Genomic DNA, 26,404 nt, shown 5'->3' on the forward strand with positions numbered 1-26,404 from the left:
CATCCCAGGTCACTTACCCGTCCCGGTCCCCTGCTGTCATGTGCTGGCGCGCGCGGCTCCGCTCTCTAGGGCGCGCGCGCGCCAGCTCTCTGAGACTTAAAGGGCCAGTGCACCAATGATTGGTGCCTGGCCCAATTAGCTTATTGGCTTCCACCTGCTCCCTGCCTTTATCTGACCTCCTCCCATGCACTCCCTTGCCGGATCTTGTTGCCTTGTGCCAGTGAAAGCGTTTAGTGTGTCCAAAGCCTGTGTACCTGAACTTCTGCTACCCATCCTGACTACGAACCTTGCCGCCTGCCCCCGACCTTCTGCTACGTCTGACCTTGCCTCTGCCTAGTCCTTCTGTCCCACGCCTTCTCAGCAGTCAGCGAGGTAGAGCTGTTGCTAGTGGATACGACCTGGTTGCTACTGCCGCAGCAAGACCATCCCGCTTTGCGGCGGGCTCTGGTGAAAACCAGTAGCCTCTTAGAACCGGTCCACTAGCACGGTCCACGCCAATCCCTCGCTGACACAGCGGATCCACAACCCGTAAGCCGAATCGTGACAGGAGCTTCTGCGTACTTCATCCAGCTGTATCTCCTGACCAAGATCTAAACTTTTGACATGTCTGAACGACCTGTCAAAAATATTTACAAATGAGAGTGATGCTTTAGGCATGACTTACTAGACTTACAGGACCAAAAAGGTCTTTCGCAAGATTGCTTAATCTGCAATTTGTGAACTCAACCTTACACATATTGGACTGTCTGTACCAGCAGCAAAAAGTGGCAACTGATTTCCTAATGCAGCAGATGGACAGCTATTGAAGCCCCTGTGACTTTCAGCTCAGGCACTGGAAACTGATCAAAGACACGTGCCATGGCCTTTTGAAGAGGCAACAAAATGTATCAGCAGGGACAATGGCAGAATGAATAATATTATGCTGCTTATATTCCTTTTGGAGCACATGCTCATGGTGATGATTACGGAAGGCAAAAAAGAAGGTTAACATCTGGCTTGCTGCATTATGAATGTTGAGGAGTTGGATAAGGATAAGGAAGTGGGACCTGGGGAGTATTTAGAGATGGAATCAGTTGAAAGTATAGGGGACAGGGCACCCTCACAACATGATAGTGATGATGGTCACTAAGATGGCCATGATGACCAGTCAAGGCAGTATGGGACAGAAGCGGAAACAGCCAGACCAGAAAAGCTCTAATTTATTAGCCATAATGGACAGCAACATTCTGTGCTATTCCCATTAGGATAACACAACAGAATGTTATTCAGGAAGACAACAAAACTCAATACTGGCCTCCTGCTTTCAATGAGTTCTCATCATTTGTTTGTATGTCTCACAGAAGCACAGAAAAAATATACAATTATATTGTTGGTTCTTCTGCAAAATTAACTGTTCTGAAAATAAACAACGATGTAGGAAGGATAAGTTTAAACTGGCCAACTAACAAAGAAATGTCAGGATATCTTAAAAGGTTTTAGTGTCAAAACTTTACACTATGGACTAAAGTTGGTGATACACATGCATCATATTTGGATCCCTTTACATTTTCATATTTTTATACACAGTTTATGTGAATTTATGTTTGAAAACATTCAATCTGCAATGTAAATTGTAAACTAAAGATTCAGTCTCTTGCTGCTGCTGATATTTTAAGAGGTTGTTTCTGTAACCTAATGATATCAATTCAAAGTCCCTAAACCAGGAAGCCACAATGAAGGTATTCATATAGTAAAACAAACTACTTGGTTAACTCATGTTTTTATAAACCAATGTCAATGCATAGTGGACACCATATTTAGACATTTAAATTGTTAATACTGCCGATTCTAGCATGCAAAAACTGAAAGAGATCTCATGGTGTGAACTCCAAGTTGATATTTAGCAGTCAGTGTACCACCCTCCTTCAGACTGAGATATGACTTGTAAGTGGTCAGGTCACATCCCACTTACACTGTACACCATCTAACCTGCTGCCATTCCAAAAAACAGGAGCCAAGGTAAGTTTCCTTCTTGCTATCTCCTTATACGAATTGTTTTTGTACAATAATTATTTACTTAGGAAATCATTTTAATACCACCCAAAAGCATAGTAAGTAATGGCGATTCCCAAAACATTAAACAAGCTTATAATTTCAAAATGGATACATGGGTAAATCAATTTAGATATTGATTATGTAGAATAGGTCTTACACTATGTTAAATTATATTTGATTATTTTCTGCCATTTTAAATGCATTATTATAAATAGATAATTACTTGTTACTTGTATTTATTAACAATTGCTTACTCCTTGACACATTTGTATTGGTTATGTTGTCAAATATTATAAGGTAAAATTAAATGTATGTGTATAGATATATATATATATATATATATATATATATATATATATATATATACATATATCATGTATGTATATTTATCTTTGAATATCAACACATTATTTATTGTTTTATTTACTGATTTTCTATTTTGGTTACATATAATATTTGCAAACCATGCAGATTTCACACTGAAGCTGCTGTTTCAACTTTTGCAATGGAAATAGGTAACTCAGGCAGAGTTCTCATGATGGGTGCACTGCATAAAGTATCTTTGAGAACCTGACATAAATGAGAGCTTTGTACTGCTCTCTTTTCCCAGTGGAATTTCATATCCACATGCCTAAAGCTGCTTCATAAAAGCTTTCTTTCTTTTAACTTACTGAAATTGAGTTTGTGTGTCAGATCATTCTGGCGCATGAATTGGTAATGTATCTGGACTAGAGGCACTAGGAACTGTAGATGAATAGAACAAGTGTATGGGACTATGCAACTCTTAGCATCTTAAAGAGAACTGTCATTCTTGAAGACACCACATGTCACAGGCTTATTTATCCAAGCAGGCGGAGTGTATATGTGGCAAATATGTTCTCTGTTTATCTAGCGTTGTAACCACATATCCAAAAAGCTAGTTAGAGAAGTATTAACTAAAACAACAATCATTACAAAAAGAAATATACACCTTCATTTTAATAATCCCTTAATTAAAAAACTAACATGGCAATTTAAAGCCTAATTCAAACATTGCTATGAATGTTTTTCTTTAAAAAAATGCCCACTAGAGGGGGGCATATAAAAACAACTAGTTGAAGATATTTTATGTAACCAATTAAACATATGTAAAATGGAAATGTCCCTTAAATGTGACCCAGGTACTACTACTATGGACCAGTTAAATTATACTCAATGGATACATATATGAAGTTATATGTCATGGCTCCTTAAAATTAACAAAATGGCTTATGATAGTCTTGTACCTACATCATCCATTGTGCAAGGTATCCAACCTTAACCTGTGAACAGCAAAAATATTAGAATAAGGGCTATTAGCATCTGAAAATCTATCCATAAATGTCAACTGCCTGGCTTGGGGATGTTGACTTGTAGACTTTGTGGAATCCATCCAAAATCTATGTGTACTCCCATTTATATGCAGAGAGGAAATTCATTGAATTAATGCTACTGTGTAACTGTGGGATTCTCGCAATGTTTTTCCCCTCTAAAAGACAGAACTCAGGTTATGTTACTTGCTCAGAATATGCTAGAATTTAAGCTTATTTTCCTTTGCTTATCATGCATCAGTAATCATAATTCCTATTCACATTTTTTTTCCCTCCAAAGCTTTGAATAATGAAGACATTTGCAAATATTTTCTTGGGACTTTTTATACTTAAAGCAGCAGCAGCTGCTCCTCCAACGGATTCCATTAACTATGACACAGATACATATGAAGTGGATCTATATAGCAATTACGACTATGATGAAAACAGTAATATTGACCAAGGAGAGGTATTAATTTTTCTTCATAATTTTTCCAGTCTTTTGAACTTCTTATTTATGGAATTTGAAAGGATGCAAAGAACCATTTATTACAAAGAACCGTTTGTAATTTACAGTAAATGTAATGATTAATTAATGTGATGATAAGAGTTAAATGATAAAAATCTGTCTACCGGCAGCAACTTCTAGGGCAGGGGCAGACTGGGATTTAGAAGCAACCCTGGCACCAAAATCCCAACTGTCCAGATACAATATGGTCTTCCCCCTATGGAAATATAGTGCTAGGTAATGCCTATACAACAATTTGGTCACACTGGTCACTCACTTACAACCAGTTTCACAGCATCCTTTAAACTTATGCAGACCCCAGACTGCACCTTCTAAACTAATACAAATTCCAGACCAAACCTCCTAAACAAATACAGACCCCCTAAACTAATATAGACCACAGGCAAAACACACTAAACTAATACAAACCCTAGACCATTCTCCTCAAACAAATACAGTGACCCCCCAACCTACGATGGCCCCGACATACGGCAATTTCAACATGCGATGGCCTTTCAGAGACCATCGCATGTTGAAGGCAGTATCAACTTACGATGCTTTTGCATGTCGGGGCCATCACATAAACGCCTATCCGGCAGTGCTGACTGCTTCAGCTGCTGCTGGATAGCCGTTTACGGTGCCCCATGTGCTCCGGTGATGGTCTCCTACCTGTCCTTGGGGCTCCGGAGCTCCACTTCCCAATCCCCTGCATCGCCGGCGCTCTCCTTCATCATCATCTCGGCGCCACGCACACCGTCCAGTCATCCAATAGGAGCAGCGTGCGTAGGGACATGATGGCGGCGACGTGACCACCACAGGGACGCGGCGGCAACGATGGAGGGCGACATTCAAGGCAGCGGTGACGAGCGGTGACGGTCCGGAGTAGCGGGGACAGGTGAGTACAACTTCCTATACTTTACATTGGGCGGATTTCTCAACATACGATGGTTTCAACAAACGATGGTTCATTTGGAACGGATTACCATTGTATATTGAGGGACCACTGTACAGACCGGGGAACCTTAGACCAGACCCCCTAAACCTATGCAGACTCAAGAGCAGGCCTAAACTAATACAGACATTATGTCTAGTGATGAGCGGCATTGCCTTATAATCGAATTTGCAATATTTCATGAATACTTGTCCTATATTTGCGAATTTCGCGTATTCATTATATTTGCATATTCACATATGTGAATATTCGCATATGTGAATATTCGCATATTCACGTATTCGAGGAAGAAAACAGTGAGGGGGTGGACAACTTTACTATTGGTTACTAGGGATGTTGTTGATAACCTCTGACAAGTGTATTTGCATCATTCTAATTGGCCCACAAGTGAAAAGAATGAATATGTGAATATTCACATATGCGAATATGCGCATATACGAATATTCACATATGTGAATATTCACAAATGCGCATATGCTGAAAAAAGCGAATATTCACAATTTCGAATATATAGTGAATATATTCGAAATATTTGCAAATTGGCAAATTTGCGATGTTCGCGATAAAAATTTGAAATGTGAATATTCGCGCGCAATACTAATTATGTCCAGACCACTAAACTAATACAGACTGACTGCAGACAAGAACCCCTAATAAAATACAAATCCCAGGCCAGACCCCATAACTTAATAAAGACCAAAGACCAGGCTCCCTAAATTAATACAAATTCCAGACCAAAGCCTCCATCTAAACTAATACAAACTCCAGAAGTGACCCCCTGAATTTTGATTATCTAAGCTAATACAGACCCTAGACCAGACCACTCTAAAATTGCACAAATCATTGACTTGACCTGTAAAAATATAAGAAGTTTAGGACTCCTGAGGGAGGCGGAGCCAACAACATTTGCAGCTGTATGAAGTACACTAGAATTGATTAATTGAATGTACTTTGTATGCTTTGGAAGTGTTGCTGCCCACTGTGTCATGAAGAAAAGCAGCACCAGAGAATCTGCCAATTTAGGCAGATTGCCAGTCTGGGCCTGCTCTAGGAGGAGTTTAGGAGTTTACTTCATACTTCTTGATCTTTAAATTCAATATATAAGCAGAATGAAGTAAGTTTCTAAACATCATATGGTGGCTGCAGACAGACAAAATGTTCATAGATGCAATGGCTTTTGGGCCCTGTAAAAGAAAAATGAGCTGTAGCAAGCTATAGGTGCTTAAAGTAATGATAGTTACTTTTGACAGAATGTTGAACTTAAAATGGCAGGATTTTAAAAAGGTGTTTTCATTGAAAAAGGCCTGGGCCTTATTGTCTTAGAATCGGAGGCTGGTTTAACCATTTTTTTTCAGTTGCATTATTTGTATTTAGTGTCTTTTTCTGCTGATCAGCTTTTTGCATTTCTATCTAAAGAAGGGAATGTGACCCTAATCTGGAGACTGACAGCACTATAGACCAATAGACTGCCTGCCACCATCTGAATGCATCATCACATTGCTAGTAAAAACTTTGCTTTTTGCTAATAAGCCACTACAATCTATGCTTTACCCCAATATCATTCCCATACATGTTCTACCTACTAGTTACTAGCTAGATGTTCTGCATTTTTCAGCCAAATGTCTTAGAGATGACCTTACAGTGATGATGACTTAATAGATGACCTTACAGTGATGATGACTTAACCAATAGAAATCCACAGTGATGCTAAATGAACAAGTCTCAAAAATTTTGAGAAGTCTGCAAGATCAATCCAGAACACAGAAAAAGGCTGATAAAAAATATAATTTAGTGCTAAGGCTAATGTTGGTTAGCCAACAAAAATGATAGTATAACAGCTCAGAAAAATCACACAGGCAGCTTGTAAATCCATAAAATAAGAGAAGGTATAGTCAAGTAATGCAGAAACAAAGAGATAGTATGCACTCACCGCTGGTAAGCTGCTGCAGGCTCCGAGTCTAGGATTACCACAGCATGAATGGAGACGATAAGGGGTGCTCAGAGGCTATACCAGCTGTTTCGGACGTTGGAACGTCCTTCTTCCAGCCTCAACGTTCACGTCATCGCGCTTACCTTATAAAGGTGTCTGCAGGAAACGTGAGTAATCATAGTTACATGTAAACTACGGGTCCAAAATTGGATCAAAAAAGTAATTAAAGCAAGAAGGTAATTCAAGCAAATAGGAACCCAGAAACCAAGGAGAACCATACAGCACTAACACCAATAGCTATATATAACGTGACATAATAAAAAAAAAGCTGTGATTCACTATGATAATAATAATTATATAAAGAGGGACTAATGAAATAAATAGACCAGAAAAAATAATACAAAAAATAGTGTATTAATAAATATTAGTAAAAAAAAAAAAAAAAAAAGAAGAGGAAAAGAGAGAAATAGTGCTGGGAAAAAACGCAAGAAAAATGTAAGCAAATTTTTCTTGCGGTTTTCGAGTACAACTACATGTTTTCCACTAAAACATCTTCATCCAGAACATAAAGGGCTACAAACGCTATGTCAATGACGTACTGTTGTTTTGGGTGGGGTCAGAAGATAGTTTTAAGACCTTCGTTGATTATTTAAATGCAAACACTATGAACATGCGTTTTACATGCGTGTTCAGTCAGAGTAATTTGGAATTTCTTGATATGAAGATACTAAACACACCCCATGGTCTGAAAACTGAGGGTTACAGAAAGGAAATAGCCCGCAACAGTCTTCTCCACTTTAATAGCTCTCACCCTAAACACACAAAGAGGGCCATCCCACTGAGCCAATTTATGCGCCTTAAGAGGCTGAATAGCGAACAGGAATCGTATCATTTACAAGCAAATGAATTACAGACGCGGCTATTGGACCGCCGGTATCCTTTAGACACCATCCGGACTGCTTATGACAAAGTAGAAAAAAATTTATCGGATGGATCTGTTGCAGTATATTAAAAATAAGAGGAAACAAGAACGGAGCAATGAACGAAGGTTCACATTTTCATTTAAGAATACTCAAATGAATGAGGTCATAAATTCAACTATTAGACGCTATTGGAGTATCCTGTCTACGGATGAAGACCTTAGACAGGTCACAGCACAACGTCCTTTGATTACATACCGTAAGAACACAACAATAGCTCAAAAAGTTAAACATCATACTCCGTTACCCAGGGACAACTGGTTATCAAACCTCTCCCCCACTGGCAACCACCACTGTGGATCTTGCAAATTCTGCAAATATAACACTGGGGCAAAATATCTCAACCTAGGAGGTTTTTCCATCACCGTCAAGCAGCTAATTACATGCAAGTCTACATTTGTTGTCTATTTCATGGCCTGCCCCTGCCAAAGATTCTATATTGGCAAGACAAAGAGGCAACTTTGTGCCAGATTTCGTGAGCACAGGTATACACTCTCTAAAGGGATAGGTCCCCCCCAGGCTGGCAGCACACCTTAGTGAGGTCCATAATAATAATATCGAAGTACTAAAGTTTGGTGGCATTGAACGAATTCCAATTCCTGATCGAGGTGGCGATAGAGAGAATATTCTCCTCCAACGTGAGGCAAGATTTATTCTCAAGTGTAATGCTCAAGGCCCGGCTGGGCTGAATGAGCGACTCGATATGTCTCCCTTCCTAACTAATTAATAGTAAATTTTTTCCAGCACTATTTCTCTCTTTTCCTCTTCTTTTTTTGTACTAATATTTATTAATACACTATTTTTTGTATTATTTTTTCTGGTCTATTTATTTCACTAGTCCCTCTTTATATAATTATTATTATCATAGTGAATCGCAGCTTTTTTATTATGTCACGTTATATATAGCTATTGGTGTTAGTGCTGTATGGTTCTCCTTGGTTTCTGGGTTCCTATCTGCTTGAATTACCTTCTTGCTTTAATTACTTTTTTGATCCAATTTTGGACCCGTAGTTTACATGTAACTATGGTTACTCACGTTTCCTGCAGACACCTTTACAAGGTAAACGCGATGACGTGAACGTTGAGGCCGGAAGAAGGACGTTCCTACGTCCGAAACAGCCGGCGTAGCCTCTGAGCGCCCCTTATCGTCTCCATTCATGCTGTGGTGATCCCGGACTCGGAGCCCGTAGCAGCTTACCCGCGGTGAGTGCATACTATCTCTTTGTTTCTGCATATATTGATATTTTACCTAGTTTGTGCACCCCGCAGGTGCTGTGTATATATTGAAGTGAGTCCGGACGCTCCCAACAGTTACCTCGCGGTATTGTATGTTTGCCTTCCACCTTTATTTGGTTTGCTATCTGGTGTGCTCTCTCCTTCTTGGATTTTCTATGGGTATAGTCAAGTAAGTTGGTATTGAGCAGAAAAGCAATCCTATGGCTAGTAGCAGAGGCATGAGAGCAGTAATTCTATGGCTTGTGGCACAGGCAGAAGAGAAGCAATCCTATGACTGGTAGCAGAGGCACAAGAGATGTGATCCTATGGCTGGTAGCAAAGGCAGATAAACGGTCAGCCTGTAGCTGGTGGCATGGGCAGGAGAGCAGCAGTTCTATGGCTGGTAGCATAGGCAGGAAAACAGGAAGCCTGTGACTGGTAATGTGGTAGGCGTGGAATCAAGGATAAAGTAAACTAATTACACAGGAGTAGATGAACTTAATGAGAAGCCACAGTCGCAGTCTACTGGAAAGTGCATGACATGTAGTACTGTAGACTTTATCCTGACTCGGCATACAGTTGACTGATGACTATTGGTTTTGACTTACTTTGACTGAATATGACTGGAGATGACTGACAGGAATTAGCTGGACACGGCAGACACAAACTGGGTTCTTAACTGACGGAGTTCCATTAGTCGGGCTTTTCACCGATGTCCTCACGAGGGAAGTCCATGGAAACTTGAAAGGTCCCCCTTCCTCACCTACGTTTCATTGAGTGTGAGCCTGGACACCACTAACTTGAGGGCACCATGCAGAGGGGCTCTGGACGCGAGTTTGTCAGGGGGATAGAGTATTCCCACCCCTTTGATATAGAACCCATCAGAGGTGCTATTGTCTCTAAAGCATCAATAAGATGATGACTTGACTTTACCTTGCAGCGAGATCTGTGGGAAAGAACTTCAGCTAACACAGGAGCTTGGGGAGGTTGGTTGGGGCCTACTCTCATGAAAAGTATGAGATCAGGAGACTGAAGCTGGAGAAGTTTTCTCACATCTAGCAAAAGTCAGGCCAAAAACTAAATAAAACTGGACTCCTCCCTGTCCCAGGGGACTAGGGTGGAGGAAGACTAGTCTCAACCTGCTTGGCTGAGGGCTGTTGCCGTGGCTACTCACCAGTTCTTTGCAGTGGAAAACAATTAACTCTGACATAGCAGAGCTAAAGGCACAGTAGGTCAAAATGTTGAAAAACATAAATAAAAACATTTTTCAGATAAAGACACAATAAGACTACATTTCATCAGAGACAGGTTCCTTAGGGGACAGCAACCACCTGAACAGAGTCCAGGTAGCAAAGGTATTCCTGCTCTGGGACACCACAGTAGCAGAGGCAGGGGCATAACAACAGCAATACAATGGCTGATAGAAAAGGCAGGACAATGGGAATCTTATAGCTGATAGCAGAGACAATACATGAGCAATCCTATGGCTGGTGGCATAGGCAGGAGAATGGCAGGCCAAAGGTTGGTAATAGAGATAGGCTCTGTACACTGACTATGATGATAGCCTACTATTCCATCTCACTGTCTCTGTTACTAGGAATGGATTGAATATATCAACTAGCAGTTTTTATAAGTACCACTTTTGCTTTGTTGGGACTTTTTAATCACTTTTTATTATTTTATTCTGATATATGAAGTGACGAAAAAAACACCAAGACATTTCATAATACATTTACACCATTCACCATGTGGTTTTATTAACATTATTTTTTAATAGCTTGGATATTTCCGCACACAGAAATACCAAATATATTTTAATTTTTGTTTACATTAGTTAACTAACGATTAGTTAGCCACATAGTAGATTTCATAAGGATGTGAGCTTTCTATTGTAAGGATATCCTGGTATCTTTTAGCTTTTTTTGTACCTTAGGTTTATTGTTTGCCTTGCTTTTTTAGGCATTGTAATTAAAAATGGGCGAATCGAAGATGACAAAGTGAAATTCGATCCGAATTTCATGAAAATTTTTATTCTGAACTAATTCGAATTTCCTCGTGCTTCATGGTAATGAATCACTTCATTCACTACATTTTGTGCGGGCCGGGGAGCTAAAATTGCGGCTACATGTGTGAGGACACGGGGCAAGGAAGTCTAAGAAGGCGGGAAGGCAGTATCACCCTGAATTACATGGCGGCATGCAGCCTATCAGCAGCCAGCAAGCCCTGTGATGTCACAGCCCTATATATTCGGCAGCCATTGCCGAAGACGGGCATTTCATTCCCGGACGTTTTCCTGAGAAAGCAGAGACTGTGTGTGTGCTGCAAAGCTTTATAGCGGCAAATCCATTCACCTCAAGCCCGCATACTTTGTGGCTAGAAAGAGAGCAGACAATGTGTGGTCAGCGTTACTGACAATACAGATCAGCACAGGGGAAATCCATTGACCTCAAGCCCGCATCACTGCAGGCAGGCAGGCAGGGAGAGTTGAGAAGTCGTTTCATAGTCTGCGAATTGAGATCATCAGCCACTATATGGTTTCCTCATGCTGCCAACACCTCCATGCTGTGTCATTTAACCACTATATGGTCTCCTCATGCTGCCAACACCTCCACGCTGTGTCATTCAGCCACTATATGTTCTCCTCATGCTGCCAACACCTCCACTCTGTGTCATTTAGCCACTATATGGTCTCCTCATGCTGCCATCACCTCCACGCTGTGTCATTCAGCCAATATATGGTGTCCTCATGCTGCCAACACCTCCTCGCTGTGTCATTCAGCCACTATATCGTCTCCTCATGCTGCCAACACCTCCACGCTGTGTCATTCAGCCACTATATGGTCTCCTCATACTTTTGCCACTTCCAGACTTCCGCTCTACAGCAGTGATTCTAATAGCGACGCCTGTTATCTGCATGTCATTCTGAATAACAGTATTAAATCACTACCCCAGCACACTCCCTATGCATGTTATGGCTAGGAAAAGTGTTCTTCATCCCTATTGAGGCTCTCTGTAGCCTGGAAATAGAGTTTTTTAATAGTGATTCGCCACAAATATATTTGGATCGAACCAAATCTTAGGAAAACTTGGCGAATCAGACAAATCAAATTTTTGAAAAATGCGCCCATCTCTAATTGTAATGATTATGGCCATTTTACTAATAATGCAGCTGCATTGGGTCCCTATCAGTGTTTCTAGTCTTGAGCTTCAATTGCTGAGGCCACCTTTCGTTTCCACCTTCTACTTACTAGAAAGACTGTAGTCTTGACATTTGAAGACCTGCTCAAATCCCACCCATGGCTTTAGCACTACAGAGCAACTTGGGACCATGCTAGCAGGGAAACTTTGAATGTCTTAATATACAGTATGGGGGTATTCATCAAGAGTGGTGTAGGTGAACGTCTTTTTACCCCATTAATTCATGTGGTGAAAACTGTGTACTTGCACCAGATTTATTACATTATGCAGGGTGAATGATAAATCTGGTGCTGCTCACATCTCTTACTTCAGTACACCACTTTCTATATGGTGCCCCTCTGCGACTTTATGTGCGACTTTTTATCCCGTGTGACAAAATGTGCGACTTTTTAATAATGCTGTTTGCAGTCAGTTTTGTAAGCCAAATAAGGGCTGGTGTAGATGTGCACCTAATGTAGTGCAGTTGCGACAAAACTGAAAAGTCGCACTTCATGAATTTTTGACCACTGCATTACATCACCTGAATTCATGACTTGGTATGTTCTTTTAGAAAAACCTTCTAAAGCAAAAGTCGCAATGAAAAGTCTCAACAGCATCTGAGACAAACTGTGAGACAAATGTACACCACAAAACCAGGGTAAAACCAATGATGAATTCCTCATATGTGTGTATATATGTATATAGTTTTTGTATATATTATATGAGGTATTTATTGGTTTTGCAGCACAGAAAAGATAGGATCTACCATGGATTATAATACTGCTACCTGAAGAAAGCCATCTGTCTCATGCTGTCAAGGCAATTGAAAGCATCCCTAACAATAATGGGGGACATTTATCAAAGCATTTAGTAGTTTTTTTTTTTGCTTAAAATTGTCTCAAAGAAGTCACACTTGCGACTACTCTCTTTTTTCTGTGACTTTTTGACTGTGCAGTGTCCAAAGCAAAAAATAAAAATCTTGCTTACCAAAGCAAAAAATGATTTTTGACTTGCAGTGGTCAGAGATTTATCAAGTGGGAAAGTCGCTAAAAAGTCGCATTACATGAAAAAACCTACTAAATTTACTCCAGCTCAGACATGGAGCAGAAAAAGGCTCTACCTAAGCAAAAAAAGAAAAATTGCTTACATGAAAGAAATTTATCAACAGGCTGAAAGCAGTTGATAAATAAGGCACACATAAGCAAAAAAAATTGTAAGAAAAAAATAACTAAAAAAACGAATACATAAGCAAATATTGATAAATGTCCCCCAATGTCAATAATAATGAATTGACTACTGGTGGCGTTGCTTCTATCTTAGGCTGGGTTCACATATATCAGGTGTCCGGCAGTTTCCCTCTGGCATGCAACAGAGGTAAACTAATGCCATTCATTTGGCAGTTCACAATCATCCAGCATCTCAATTTTGACACAGGAGGGTTGGACACGCCGGAGGGCACCGGCAGTGCAGAAACAATGGACACCAGATGCCATAAAACTGATGACAACTTGTCATCAGTTGTGGCATCAGTTGCCTCAAGATCTAGGCTGAGTTCACCTATACCGGATGCCGGACACATGTGAGCCCAGCCTTAAAGGAGAAATGCAGCGAAAAACATTTAACTCTCCCTTTGCCAGGGCTGCAAAAACTAAAAAAACTAACTTAAACTCACATTCCTACGTTCCCCTGTTGTGCCGGTATCGGCGTCCCGTTCCTCCTGTGCTGCTCGGCTCCCTGCTTCTGAGGCTCGGAACGTCACACTGCGGTCAGCGTATCGCTGTCCACAGCAATATCCCTCCTTGTCGAGTGATAGGCTGAGAGCACTGTCATGTAAGGAGCTCTGGACATCTCCTTACATGACAGTGTGCTCAGCCTATCACTGGCCAAGGTGGGACATCGCTGCAGCTGGTGATACGCTGACCACAGTGTGACGTTTCGAAGACAAGTAGCAGGGAGCTGAGCAGCTCCGGAGGAATGGGACACCGATATTAGCGCAACGGGCGAACATAGGAAAATAACTTAAAGTTTGTTTTTTTTGTTTTTACAGCCCGGGCACAGGGAGAGTTAAAAGTTTTTTGCCGCATTTCTCTTTTAACCTCTTCAGGATGCACGTCGTATGGATACGCCCTGTATTCCGAGTCCTTAAGGACGCAGGGTGTATCCATACGCCCGTGAGAATTCCGGTCCCCACCGCTAGCCGGTTGGGGACCGGAGCCGGATGCCTGCTGAAATTATGGTCATTATGCCCCCCATGTCGGCGATGGCCGCAGATTGCTGGACAATTCAGTCCAGCGATCTGCGGCGATTCCGGGTCAATCGGGTCTCCAGTGACCAGGTGACCCGGAATTACTGGCTGACGGCCCCGAACAGCCAGCCGTCAGCCACTGGTGCCACCTCACTATCGCCCTGATTCGGCGGCCGGTTTACCGGCCGACCAATCAGATCGCCTGCTGCAGGTGTCACTCCTGCAACCCGCTCCGCCCATCTTCCGGAGGACGTGAGCGGGTGCGGGACGTGGACGTGTAACAGCAGGAGGCAGACCACCACAACTCCCAGCATTCCCTTATGGGCATGCTGGGACTTATAGTTTTGCAACAGCTGGAGGCACATTTTTTCTATGGAAAAGTGTACCTTCAGCTGTTGTATAACTACAACTCCCAGCTTGCACAAACAGCTAAAGTGCATGCTGGGAGTTGTAGTGGTGCATCTGCTGGTTGCATAACTACAACTCCCAGCATGCCCGTTGGCTGTCGGTGACTGCTGAGAGTTGTAGTTTTGCAACAGCTGAAGGCACACTGGTTGTGAAACTCAGAGTTTTCTTTTACCTAACTCAGTGTTTCACGACCGGTGTGCCTCCAGCTGTTGCAAACTACAACTCCCAGCATGCACCGTATATCCTGGGAGTTGTAGTTTTGCAACAGCTGGAGGCACACTGGTTGTGAAACACTGAGTTAGGTCACAAACTCAGTGATACATAACCAGTGTGCCTACAGCTGTTGCAAAACTAAAACTCTCAGCATAAACAGTCTGTCAGCGCATGCTGGGAGTTGTAGTTTTGCAACAGCTGGATGCCCCCCCCCCCCCCCCAATTTGAACGTACAGGGTACATTCACATGGGCGGAGGTTTACAGTAAGTATCCGGCTGTAAGTTTGAGCTGCGGCAGCAGCTCAAACTGCCAGCGAGAAACTACTGTGAACCCCCGCCCGTGCGACTGTACCCTAAAAACACTACACTACACTACACTAACACAAAATAAAAAGTAAAAAACACTACATAAACACATACCCCTACACAGCCCCCCTCCCCAATAAAAATGAAAAACATCTGGTACGCCACTGTTTCCCAAACGGAGCCTCCAGCTGTTGCAAAACAACAACTCCCAGTATTGCCGGACAGCCGTTGACAGTCCAAGCATGCTGGGAGTTTTACAACAGCTGGAGGCACCATGTTTGGGAATCACTGGCGTAGAATAACCCTATGTCCACCCCTATGCAATCTTTAATTTAGGCCTCAAATGCGCATGGCGCTCTCACTTTGGAGCCCTGTCGTATTTCAAGGCAACAGTTTAGGGTCACATATGGGGTATCGCCGTACTCGGGAGAAATTGTGTCACAAATTTTGGGGGGTATTTTCTGCTTTTAACCTTTTTAAAAATGTAAAATTTTTGGGAAAACAAGCATTTTAGGTAAAAAAAATAATTTTTTTTTTACATATGCAAAAGTCGTGAAACACCTGTGGGGTATAAAGGTTCACGTAACCCCTTGTTACGTTCACCGAGGGGTCTAGTTTCCAAAATAGTATGCCATATGTTTTTTTTTTGCGGTCCTGGCACCATAGGGGCTTCCTAAATGCGACATGCCCCCCGAGCAAAATTTGGTCTCAAAAAGCCAAATATGACTCCTTCTCTTCTGAGCATTGTAGTTCGCCGGTAGTGCACTTCAGGCCAACTTATGGGATACCACCATAGGGGTACCTCCATACTCAGAAGAGATGGGGTTACAAATTTTGGGGGGTATTTTCTGCTAAAAACCCTTTTCTGCTAATAAAATAAAATGTTAATGATACCGTGCGGTGAACGGTGTGAATGTAAAAAAAAAAGTCCAAAATAGCTGCTTTTTTATAACATTTTATTCCCAAAAAAATAATTTAAAAAGTATTAAAAGTTTTATGTAAGCAAATAAGGTATCAATAAAAAGTACAGATCACGGCACAAAAAATTAGCTCTCATATCGTCACTTATACAGAAAAGTGAAAACATTATAGGTCTTCAAAATAGGGGTATTTTAAAATATACTAATTTGGTTTAACAGTTTGCGATTTTTTTAAGCGCAACAGAAATAGAAAAGTATGTTATCATGGGTATCAGTTTAATGATATTGACCCAAAGAACAAAGAACATGTCAAAATTTGCTAAATTGCGGTTTTCTTTTTAATTTCCCTACACAAATAATATTTTTTTGGTTGCGCCATACATTTTTTGGTAAAGTGAGTGATGGCATTAGAACGGACAACTGCTCTCACAAAAAATAAGCCCTCATAATAGTCTGTGGATGAAAATATAAAAGAGTTATGATTTTTTTGAAAGCGAGGACGGAAAAAACTAAAACGTAAAAATAAAATTGTCTGAGTCCTTAAGGCCCAAATGGGCTTAGTCCTTAAGGGGTTAAATAAGGTATAGGTCAGATGGATACAAGTTTAAATAAGGTATAGGTCAGATGGAAACAAGTGTAAATAAAGTATAGGTCAGATGGAAAAAGGTTAAAACAAGGTATAGTTCTGATGGAAACAACTTTAAATAAGGTATAGGTCAGCCATCATCAATTGGCTACCCTGACAACCACTCCGGGTTAAGGACTGTACCATTGGGTCTGAATGAGTGGTCCTTATATCTAACTTTAGCTGGCAGCGAATACTGACCAGCTGTATCATACTTGGTTATTGCTTCCTACTTTCTATATCCCCTGATGAACCCTGTATTGCTCCACTTTATCTGTTTTGGAGGTGGGGGGGGGGGGGGGGCTGGGGAACGCGTCAGGATTGATTACTTATTCCTAGTGTTTTATTGCACAGGTTGCATATTGTAGATAATACTGTTGTGATAGGTGATGGTATTGGAACTACATTGATTTGTCTTGGCTCTCCATCCATCTGACCTATACCTTATTTAAACTTGTAATTGTTTTTTGAGGACTACTTATCTTATCACAAAATACTATTGAAGGTTAAGTTTTAATTCAGACTGGGCAGGAGACGGGTGGTGGGGCTCTGGGAGTGTGGGTGTGGATGAGTTGTGTGTCTATTTGTTGGTTGTCTGTTGTTGGCTGGCTCTAGTCTCCCTGTTTTGTGTACATGTCCTTGCTATACTCCTTTTGGTATTCCACTATGTTGGTGGGCAGGGGGACTGTGGTCTAAGCCAATTGCTTGTGTGTTTTTAGTTGTTAAAAGTTATAAATAAATACTTTAAAAAAACAGGTTAAGTTTAAATGAGCTAACTATTCTACTTCTGTGAACTCATGCTTCCGCTAACTCCAGGCTGTGCCATTCAACCACTATATGTTCTCCTCATGCTGCCGTCAACTCCAGGCTCCACCATTCAGCCACTACATGGTCTCCTCATGCTGCCACCTCCAGGCTGTGTCATTCAGCCACTATATGTCTCCTCATGCTGCCGCCACCTCCACGCTAAGTCATTCAGCCACTGTATGTTCTACTCATGCTGCTGCCAACTCCAGGCTGTTCTATTCAGCCACTATATGGTCTCCTCTTGCTGCCGCTAACTCCACGCTGTGTCATTCAGCCACTATATGTTCTCCTCATGCTGCCGCCAACTCCTGGCTGTTCCATTTAGCCACTATATGTTCTCCTCATGCTGCCGCCAACTCCTGGCTGTTCCATTTAGCCACTAAATGGTCTCCTCATGCTTCTGCCACCTCCACGCTATGTCATTCAGTCACTGTATGTTCTAATCATGCTGCAGCCAACTCCAGGCTCTGCCATTCAGCCACTATATGGTCTCCTCGTGCTTCCGCCACTTCTAGGCTATGTCATTCATTCACTATATGGTCTCCTCTTGCTGCCGCAAACTCGAGGCTGTGCCATTCAGCAACTATATGGTCTCCTCATGCTGCCACCTCCAGGCTGTGTCATTCAGCCACTATATGGTCTCCTTATGCTGCCACCACCTCTACGCTATGTCATTCAGCCACTGTACACTCTACTCATGCTGCTGCCAACTCCAGGCTGTGTCATTCTGCCAGTATATGTTCTCCTCATGCTGTCGCCACCTCCACGCTGTATCATTCAGCCACTATATGTTCTACTCATACTGCCGCCAACTCCAGGCTGTGCCATTCAGACACTTTATGGTCTCCTCATGCTTCTGCACCCTCCAGGCAGTGTCATTCAGCCACTATATGGTCTCCTCTATCTGCAGCAAACTCCAGGCTGTATCATTCATTCACTATATGTTCGGCTCATGCTGCCGCTAACTCCAGACTGTGCCATTCAGCCACTATATGGTCTCCTCATGCTGTCGCCACCTTCACGCTGTGTCATTCAGCCACTATATGTTCTTCTCATGCTGCCACCAACACCAGGCTGTGCCATTCAGCCACTATATGCTCATCTCATGCTTCTGCCACCTCCAGACTGTGTCATTCAGCCACTATATGGTTTACTCATGCTGATGGGCCTGGGACATTACCGAAAATGTTTTATGGTAGCCATAGCTACCATAAATCTTCAATTTAAATTTGAAAAATTATCTTTTAATCTTAGTGATTGTGAAGCCCTATTGTCTCCTCATGCTGTCACCAGCTCCAGGCTGTGTCATTCTGCCACCATATGGTTTTCTCATGCTGCTAGGCCTTGGATATTACCTAAAAAAATTTATGGTAGCACTAGCTACCATAAATCTTCAATTTAAATTAGAAAATGAATCTTTTTATCGTAGGGATTATGTAGTCCTATTGTCTCCTCATGCTGCCGCCAGCTACAGGCTGTGTCATTCACACACCATATATTTACTTATGTGGCTGGGCCATGGACATTATCTAAACATTTTTATGGTAGCACTAGCCCCCATAAATCTTTAATTTAAGTTTGAAAATTCATCTTTTAATCTTAGGGATTGTGAGGCCCTATGGTCTCCTCATGCTGCCGCCAACTCCAGGCTGTGTCATTCAGCCACTATATGGTCTCCTCTTGCTGCCGCCAATTCCAGGCTGCGTCATTTTGCCAGATTATGGTCTCCTCATGCTGCTGCCACCTCTATGTTCTGCCATTGTGCCGCCATGTGACTCCTTGTTAGATTGGGTTTTGTGATCATACAGTATTAGTTCAAAGTAAACATCGGGGCAATACATTTGGGAATCTAATATGAATCTTAAATGTAAAAAAAAATCTATGTAATCTTTTCAAGATTGAGGCCCTACTGAGGCCATCAACGTCATATTTGCTGTGGAATTATCACAAGAATCCAATGAAACAGCTTGGAGCGATAACAATGGACCATAACTGGACTCTTTCACAATCAGGGGGCACTGAAGGCAGGGGCTGGAACAGATAGTATCTCGTCTGGCGGAGGACCGCCAGCTTGATGCTTACCAGAATGGGTAATCAAAAATGTTTTTTTAAATTCTAATTAAATTCAAATTACATAATAGTGATGCCTGTAATTTGCACATATACTGAATAACAGTATTATTTCACTAACACTGCACATGCCCTATGCGTGTTAGGGCAAGGCAAAGTGTTCTTCACCACTTTTAAGGCCTCTGTGTAGACCATAAATAGCCATTTTTAATAGTGATTCGCTGCAAATAAAGTTGGACAGAACCAATTTTTTTTTTTTACGGAAAATTCGGCAATTGGACAAATCAAATTTTTCAGAAACTCGCTCATCTCTATTGGATATACATTAGCAATACACCTGCCATTTTGCTTTCTCCCTCAAACTCATAAGTATGACATGGCAGTACCTGGCAATACATATATTTATTCGAAGGGTAGCTGGTGTAGGAAGGGCAGCTGAAGTTTGTTATCACTACTCAATCTTTACCTAGAGTATTAAAATAGATGTAAATTGGCTCTGAATGTAGTAGTTATTGTTCCAGATGCCAGCAGTTGCATGTGCCAGGTTATAACACATAAAATATTGAGGCTGTCTCAAATTCCCTGTATCCTGACTGCAAAAAATAATCACACAAATTTGTATATAGCAAACAATAGTGTAGTCACTGCATCTGTTTACTTACTCTGTAACGATATACTGCAAAGGACTTGTTTCACATGATGGGAGTTTAAAGTTTACCTTTTGTTAGCAAAAATTTTTTATATAATGAAGATAATATACATTGGTTAAAAATTTTGTATTTTTAAGGTGAAAAAATGCTGTCTCTGCAGCTATTGCCTGTGTGTCTCTATGAGAAGTCCAAATACAGGAAGTGAGAGCGGGTCAAGCAGGGCTCTTTGCAGGCTCCTGGCTTGTCATCAGCCTGCTATGTGAGCCTGAGGCATGTCATTGAGCCTCATTACACAGAGCCCTTCTTGTCCTCAGTGCACAGAGCCCTGCATGTCCTCACTGCACAGAGCATTGCTCTTCCTCACTGCACAGAGCCCCACTTGTCCTCAGTGCACAGAGCCCAGCTTGTCCTCACTGCACAGAGCCCCACTTGTCCTCAGTGCACAGAGCTCTGCTTGTCCTCAGTGTACAGAGCCCTGCTTGTCATCAGTGTACAGAGCCCTTTTTGTCCTCACCACACAGAGCCCCGCTTGTCCTCAGTGTACAGAGCCCTGCTTGTCCTAAGTGTACTGAGCCCTGCTTGTCCTCAGTGTACAGAGCCCTGCTTGTCCTCAGTGTACAGAGCCCTGCTTGTCCTCAGTGTACAGAGCCCTGCTTGTCCTCAGTATACAGAGCCCTGCTTGTCCTCAGTGTACAGAGTCTTGCTTGTCCTTAGTGAACAGAGCCCCACTTATCCTCAATGCACAGAGCCCTGCTTTTCCTCATTGCACAGAGCCCTGCTTGTCCTCAGTGAACAGAGCTCTGCTTGTCCTCAGTGAACATAGCCCTGCTTGTCCTCAGTGTACAGAGCCCTGCTTGTCCTCAGTGTACAGAGCCCTGCTTGTCCACCCACACTTTCTGTATTTGGTCTTCCCACAGACACACAGGCAATAGCCGCAGGGACAAAAATATACATATTTTGTAACCAATGTATATTACATACATATAATGTTATTTTCTAAAGTATTTAAAAATGTTTTGCTAATAACAGGTACACTTAAAGATTTATGATAAAACATGAAGAGCCACAATTTTTAGTTGACAATGGTCAACATTTGATATTCAATAGCTGATTTGAAGGATCTCAAAAATGGAAGGTCTTGTAGCGTATTTCCTGTATGCAGTGGTTTAACTACAAAAAGTGGTCCAAATAAGGAAAGAAAGACAACTGGTGAGGTGGCAACAGTGTTTGGGTGTCCAAGGCTCAATGTGGAGAGCAAAGTCTAGCCATGTCTCATCCAATTTCAAAGAGGAGCTACTGTTTCCCAAACTGCTGAAAACATTTTATTGAAATCAACCATAAAATTAATTTTGGGTTTCATGAACAATTCTGATTTTCCTCTACACTCGAACGGCCAGGTGCAGAGTGTAAACAGATAGATGACAATGCACAACATTGTTTCTTACCTCCTTAGGTCACAGAGTAAGCAGCTATGTATAGAGCATTAATGGTTACTGTACAGAAGCAGGATTCCCTGCTCCTCAATGTATTTTCTGTTGCACCCACCACAGAAATGTATACATACTGAGCAGGATATATATGTATATTGTAAGCCCTGAACACTGCTCACTGCACACTTGCTGGGCCATGCCTACAGCATCGCCTCTTATCACTGGGCAACACACTTTTATATTTTGGGCACACCAAACATTTACGTTTGCCATATATATTGTTTTAAACAAAATTCAGTAAAAGAGTTATGACATTTACTTACATAATATTGTGCCTTTTAGTGTTCAAAAAGATTAAAGGGAAACTGACACTAACCTGATTATACAATTAGATGCAGGGGACCCTGTTTCTAGTGCTTCTTTCCGTGTGAAAATCAGTGCCGCCATTCAGGAAATATTCATCTTGTTGCTAATATGGTATTTGCATCTTAACTGCACTGGAGGCAGGCTGCTGTATGTGCACTGTTTTCTCCTGTCTGCTCAGGCCGAACAGACTGCCTCCTTTGAATTATAAATCTGCCCCTTCATGGTCCTGCTGAAGAAGAGGGATGAATATATATAGAAAAGGTTACCAGCAGAAGGGGCTGGGGTATCACCGAAGTGGGCGCGATAAAGCATTGCATTTACAGCAGCAGCCTCCTCCAGCAGAGTTAAGAAGTAAAAACCATATTAGCAGCAAGATAAATATCTCCTGGTAAGAAGCATTGGAAACAGGGTCGGCCGCACTATCTACCTGTATATTCATTTAACTGAGGGTTACTCTGCTGTCAGTTTCCCTTTAAAGGAAAACGGTCATCCCGTTCATCCACACTACATCCAATACACTGGGTTATAGTGCAGGTGAACAGGAGACCGATGCAGGGTCTTTAAATAGCATAAGTACCTTCAGTCTGCACTGGAGGCAGGCCTGCCGGTTGAATTTGAATATTCATGTGACGCTGATCATGTGAGCGATTGCGCCTACTGAGCGATCACGTGATCAGCACCTATAAATATTCAAATTCCCCTGGCAGGACCTTCTCCAGTGGACAATTCGTCAAAGAAAGAAGCGGCCCTTCAGAGGGACCAGGTGCTGGACTGAAGGTACGTATATTAGTCAGAGATCATGCCCACAATATAACACAGTGTATTGGGTTTAGTTCGGGTGAACAGGATGACCGTTTTCCTTTAAGGTTTCTTCAAAAAGAAAATACATTCAAACAATCGTGAGTACAAAGTTTAGCAGACACCATAAATGGACTAGTGTAGCAAAAAAAAAAAAAAAAAAAAACAAATCCAATCAGTATCAGTAACAAATCCAATAAGTATCAGAAACTAAACTTGGAAGTTGAACAAAAAAAATAAATAAATGTAAATGTAACACAAATATTTGTCACTTTTTAAACCAAGAAGTGATGTAAATAGCATGAGAAAAACCCATGTTAGTGTTCAAAGTGTATAGCAATGTGCACATCTACCTACTGAGCTAAGTGCATGGACACATGGCTCAGTCACTCTCTCTACAGCCAGGTCCCTACATAGTGATTCTCTATTCTACTCACTGTATAGGGCTTCATAAATATCCTTCTTTATCTCTTGTGAATGAAGTTCTCAGCAATAGCATGACAGCATAGCTAAGAAGATTGTCTTCCAGGGGAGAAAACTAATGAATCCCAGAGCCTGCCCTCAGCAACTCCAAAAAGGACAAATTCAAGAAAAAAAAATAAAAAATTATGAAAAGGATATTTTTTATTGTTACAGACACAGTCACTGTTGATTTTTGTTATAAAAATGATTCATGGCATAACTCTTTAAAGCCCTACTATGTCAGGGGAACTCTGCTGTAAACATCTGATGCCCTATCCAAAGGATAGGGGATAAGACGTTAGATCGCAGGAGTCCCGCCACTGGCGACCCCTGTGATCTCCACAGTGGCCCTCCTTTAGATAGGGGATAAGATGTTTACAGCAGAGTACCCTTTCAAGGCTATAAGCCTGCTTCACACACGATGGATATAATAGGAAATCGCTAAAATTAGAAGGTGTAAGACACCAGTTAGTTCTATAGGGCAACAAAAAGTGCAATTTAGCCCCTTAAGGGCGCAGGGTTTTTCCGTTTTTGCACTTTCGTTTTTTCCTCCTTACTTTTAAAAATCATAACCCTTTCAATTCTGCACAAAAAAATCCGTATGATGCCTTATTTTTTGTGCAACCAATTCTACTTTGTAATGACATCAGTCATTTTACCCAAAAATCTATGGCTAAACCAAATAAAAAATTATTGTGCGACAAAATTGAAGATAAAACACCATTTTGTAAGTTTGGGGGCTTCCTTTTCGGTAAAAATGACACTTTCTCTTTATTCTGTAGAACCATACGATTGAAATGATAACCTACTTGTATAGGTTTGATTTTGTCCTGCTTCTGGTAAAAATCATAACTACATGCACGAAAATTGATACATTTAAAATTGTCATCTTTTGACCCCTATAACTTTTTTATTTTCATGTGTACAGGGCAGTATGAGGGCTCATTTTTTGTGCCATTATCTGACGTTTTTATCGGTCCCATTTATGTATTGATCGGACTTTTTGATTGTTTTTTATTCATTTTTTCGTGATCTAAAAAGTGACCAAAAATATGCTATTTTGGACTTTTGAATTTTTTTGTGCATATGCCATTGACCATGCGGTTTAATTAATGATATATTTTTATAGTTCGGACATTTACACAGTCTTCCTAAGCAGGGCTTCAGCATTACTTATGTAGGAAATATAACTGGGCCCTTTTACACTGCACAACCCATTCCTCTTTAGTAAGTCCCACTAGGGCCTTCATCCAAATTACTAAGTAGCAGAAAGTAGAGAGCAGAAAACAGGCCTTTTTTAAAGCTGTTCTACCATAATGGCATGATGGTAACCCTGTACTTTACCCTGTACTAGCCAAGCACATAGAAAATATTACTGTACGTTACACATGAACAGTGATGCTGCACCATATATATATATATATATATATATATATATATATATAACTGGAAACTCTCCGTAGCACTCAATTGCTCAAAAAAAGTGTGTTTATTCCATATAAAGTGTCTTACATAAGCAACGTTTCAACCAGCTCCTCCTGGTCTTTTCAGCTTGAGAAAGACCAGGAGGAGCTGGTTGAAACGTTGCTTATGTAAAACACTTTATATGGAATAAACACACTTTTTTTTGAGCAATTGAGTGCTACGGAGAGCTTCTGTTTATCTATTGTGATGGAGCCCCTAACCAAGGCTTGAGAATCTGCGTGCACCTACTTACCTACCTTCACCATTTGGGTTGTGCTGCTTTTCTTCAATTTTTTATATATATAAATATCTGCTATATTGTACCCAAAAATTACACAACATTACTTATGTAGGAAATACTTATGTAGGAAATTTAACTGGGCCCTTTTACACTGCACAACCCATTCCTCTCTCCAAAGTAAATCCCACTAGGGCCTTCATCCAAATTACTAAGTAGCAGAAAGTAGAGAGCAGCGAACAGGCCTTTTTTTTTAAAGCTGTTCTACCATAATGGCATGATGGTAACCCTGTACTCTACCCTGTACTAGCCAAGCACATAGAAAATATTACTGTACGTTACACATGAACAGTGATGCTGCACCATATATATATATATATATATATATATATATATATATATATATATATAACTGGAAACTCTCCGTAGCACTCAATTGCTCAAAAAAAGTGTGTTTATTCCATATAAAGTGTCTTACATAAGCAACGTTTCAACCAGCTCCTCCTGGTCTTTCTCAACTTGAGGAGCTGGTTGAAACGTCGCTTATGTAAAACACTTTATATGGAATAAACACACTTTTGTTTGAGCAATTGAGTGCTATGGAGAGCTTCTGTTTATCTATTGTGATGGAGCCCCTAACCAAGGCTTGAGAATCTGCGTGCACCTACTTACCTACCTTCACCATTTGGGTTGTGCTGCTTTTCTTCAATTTTTTTTATATATAAATATCTGCTATATTGTACACAAAAATCACACAAAGTTAATCTCTATACTGAACGTAAACTACACTATTGATATTTAAATACATTACGCTGACATACATTAACATAAAAACATTACATACACATACATACACACGCATGCAAACTCCTCAGAGAAAATTTGGAGCAAAGAAAAGGACCTCCCTCTCGTACCCTCCTAACATTTTTTAACTCTGGTCCTGGGACAAGTGTCTCATTGTTCTTCAAGTCTGCTGGTGCAGATAATTCTGAAACAAATTGTCTTCACAAATCGGTGCAGATGCTTCTGTGATCACATGACTTGTTTAGCTAGAAGGTTCCCTTTAAAGATAGGCAGCATGGAATTATCTGTTTGAAAAATATGTTGAAGTTTTTTTCTGCTATATTTCTTCATCAGCAAGCAGGTGTTAATGATTGCTTTAAAGGATTATTTCAGAGATTTAGTTTTTAACTGCTCTCAGACTGCTGATACATAGTAAAATAGACTATACTTACCCTTCCCGCTTCCCTTCAGTGGCCATTCTCATAGTAACTGTCC

General features: G+C 41.1%; 1 protein-coding gene across 1 annotated transcript in view; it reads left to right on the forward strand.

The window, feature by feature from the left end:
* Positions 1–26,404, forward strand: part of EPYC (epiphycan) — a 73,258-nt gene that overhangs the window by 11,091 nt on the left and 35,763 nt on the right. Inside the window, exons 2-3 of the mRNA XM_056569389.1 lie at positions 1,832–1,998; positions 3,664–3,831. Coding sequence (XP_056425364.1) covers positions 3,673–3,831 — 159 coding nt within the window. The 5' untranslated portion in view covers positions 1,832–1,998; positions 3,664–3,672. The remainder of the gene's footprint in view (positions 1–1,831; positions 1,999–3,663; positions 3,832–26,404) is intronic.

The sequence above is a fragment of the Hyla sarda genome, chromosome 4 (genome assembly GCF_029499605.1).
Source record: "Hyla sarda isolate aHylSar1 chromosome 4, aHylSar1.hap1, whole genome shotgun sequence".
NCBI classification, from domain to species: Eukaryota; Metazoa; Chordata; class Amphibia; order Anura; family Hylidae; genus Hyla; species Hyla sarda.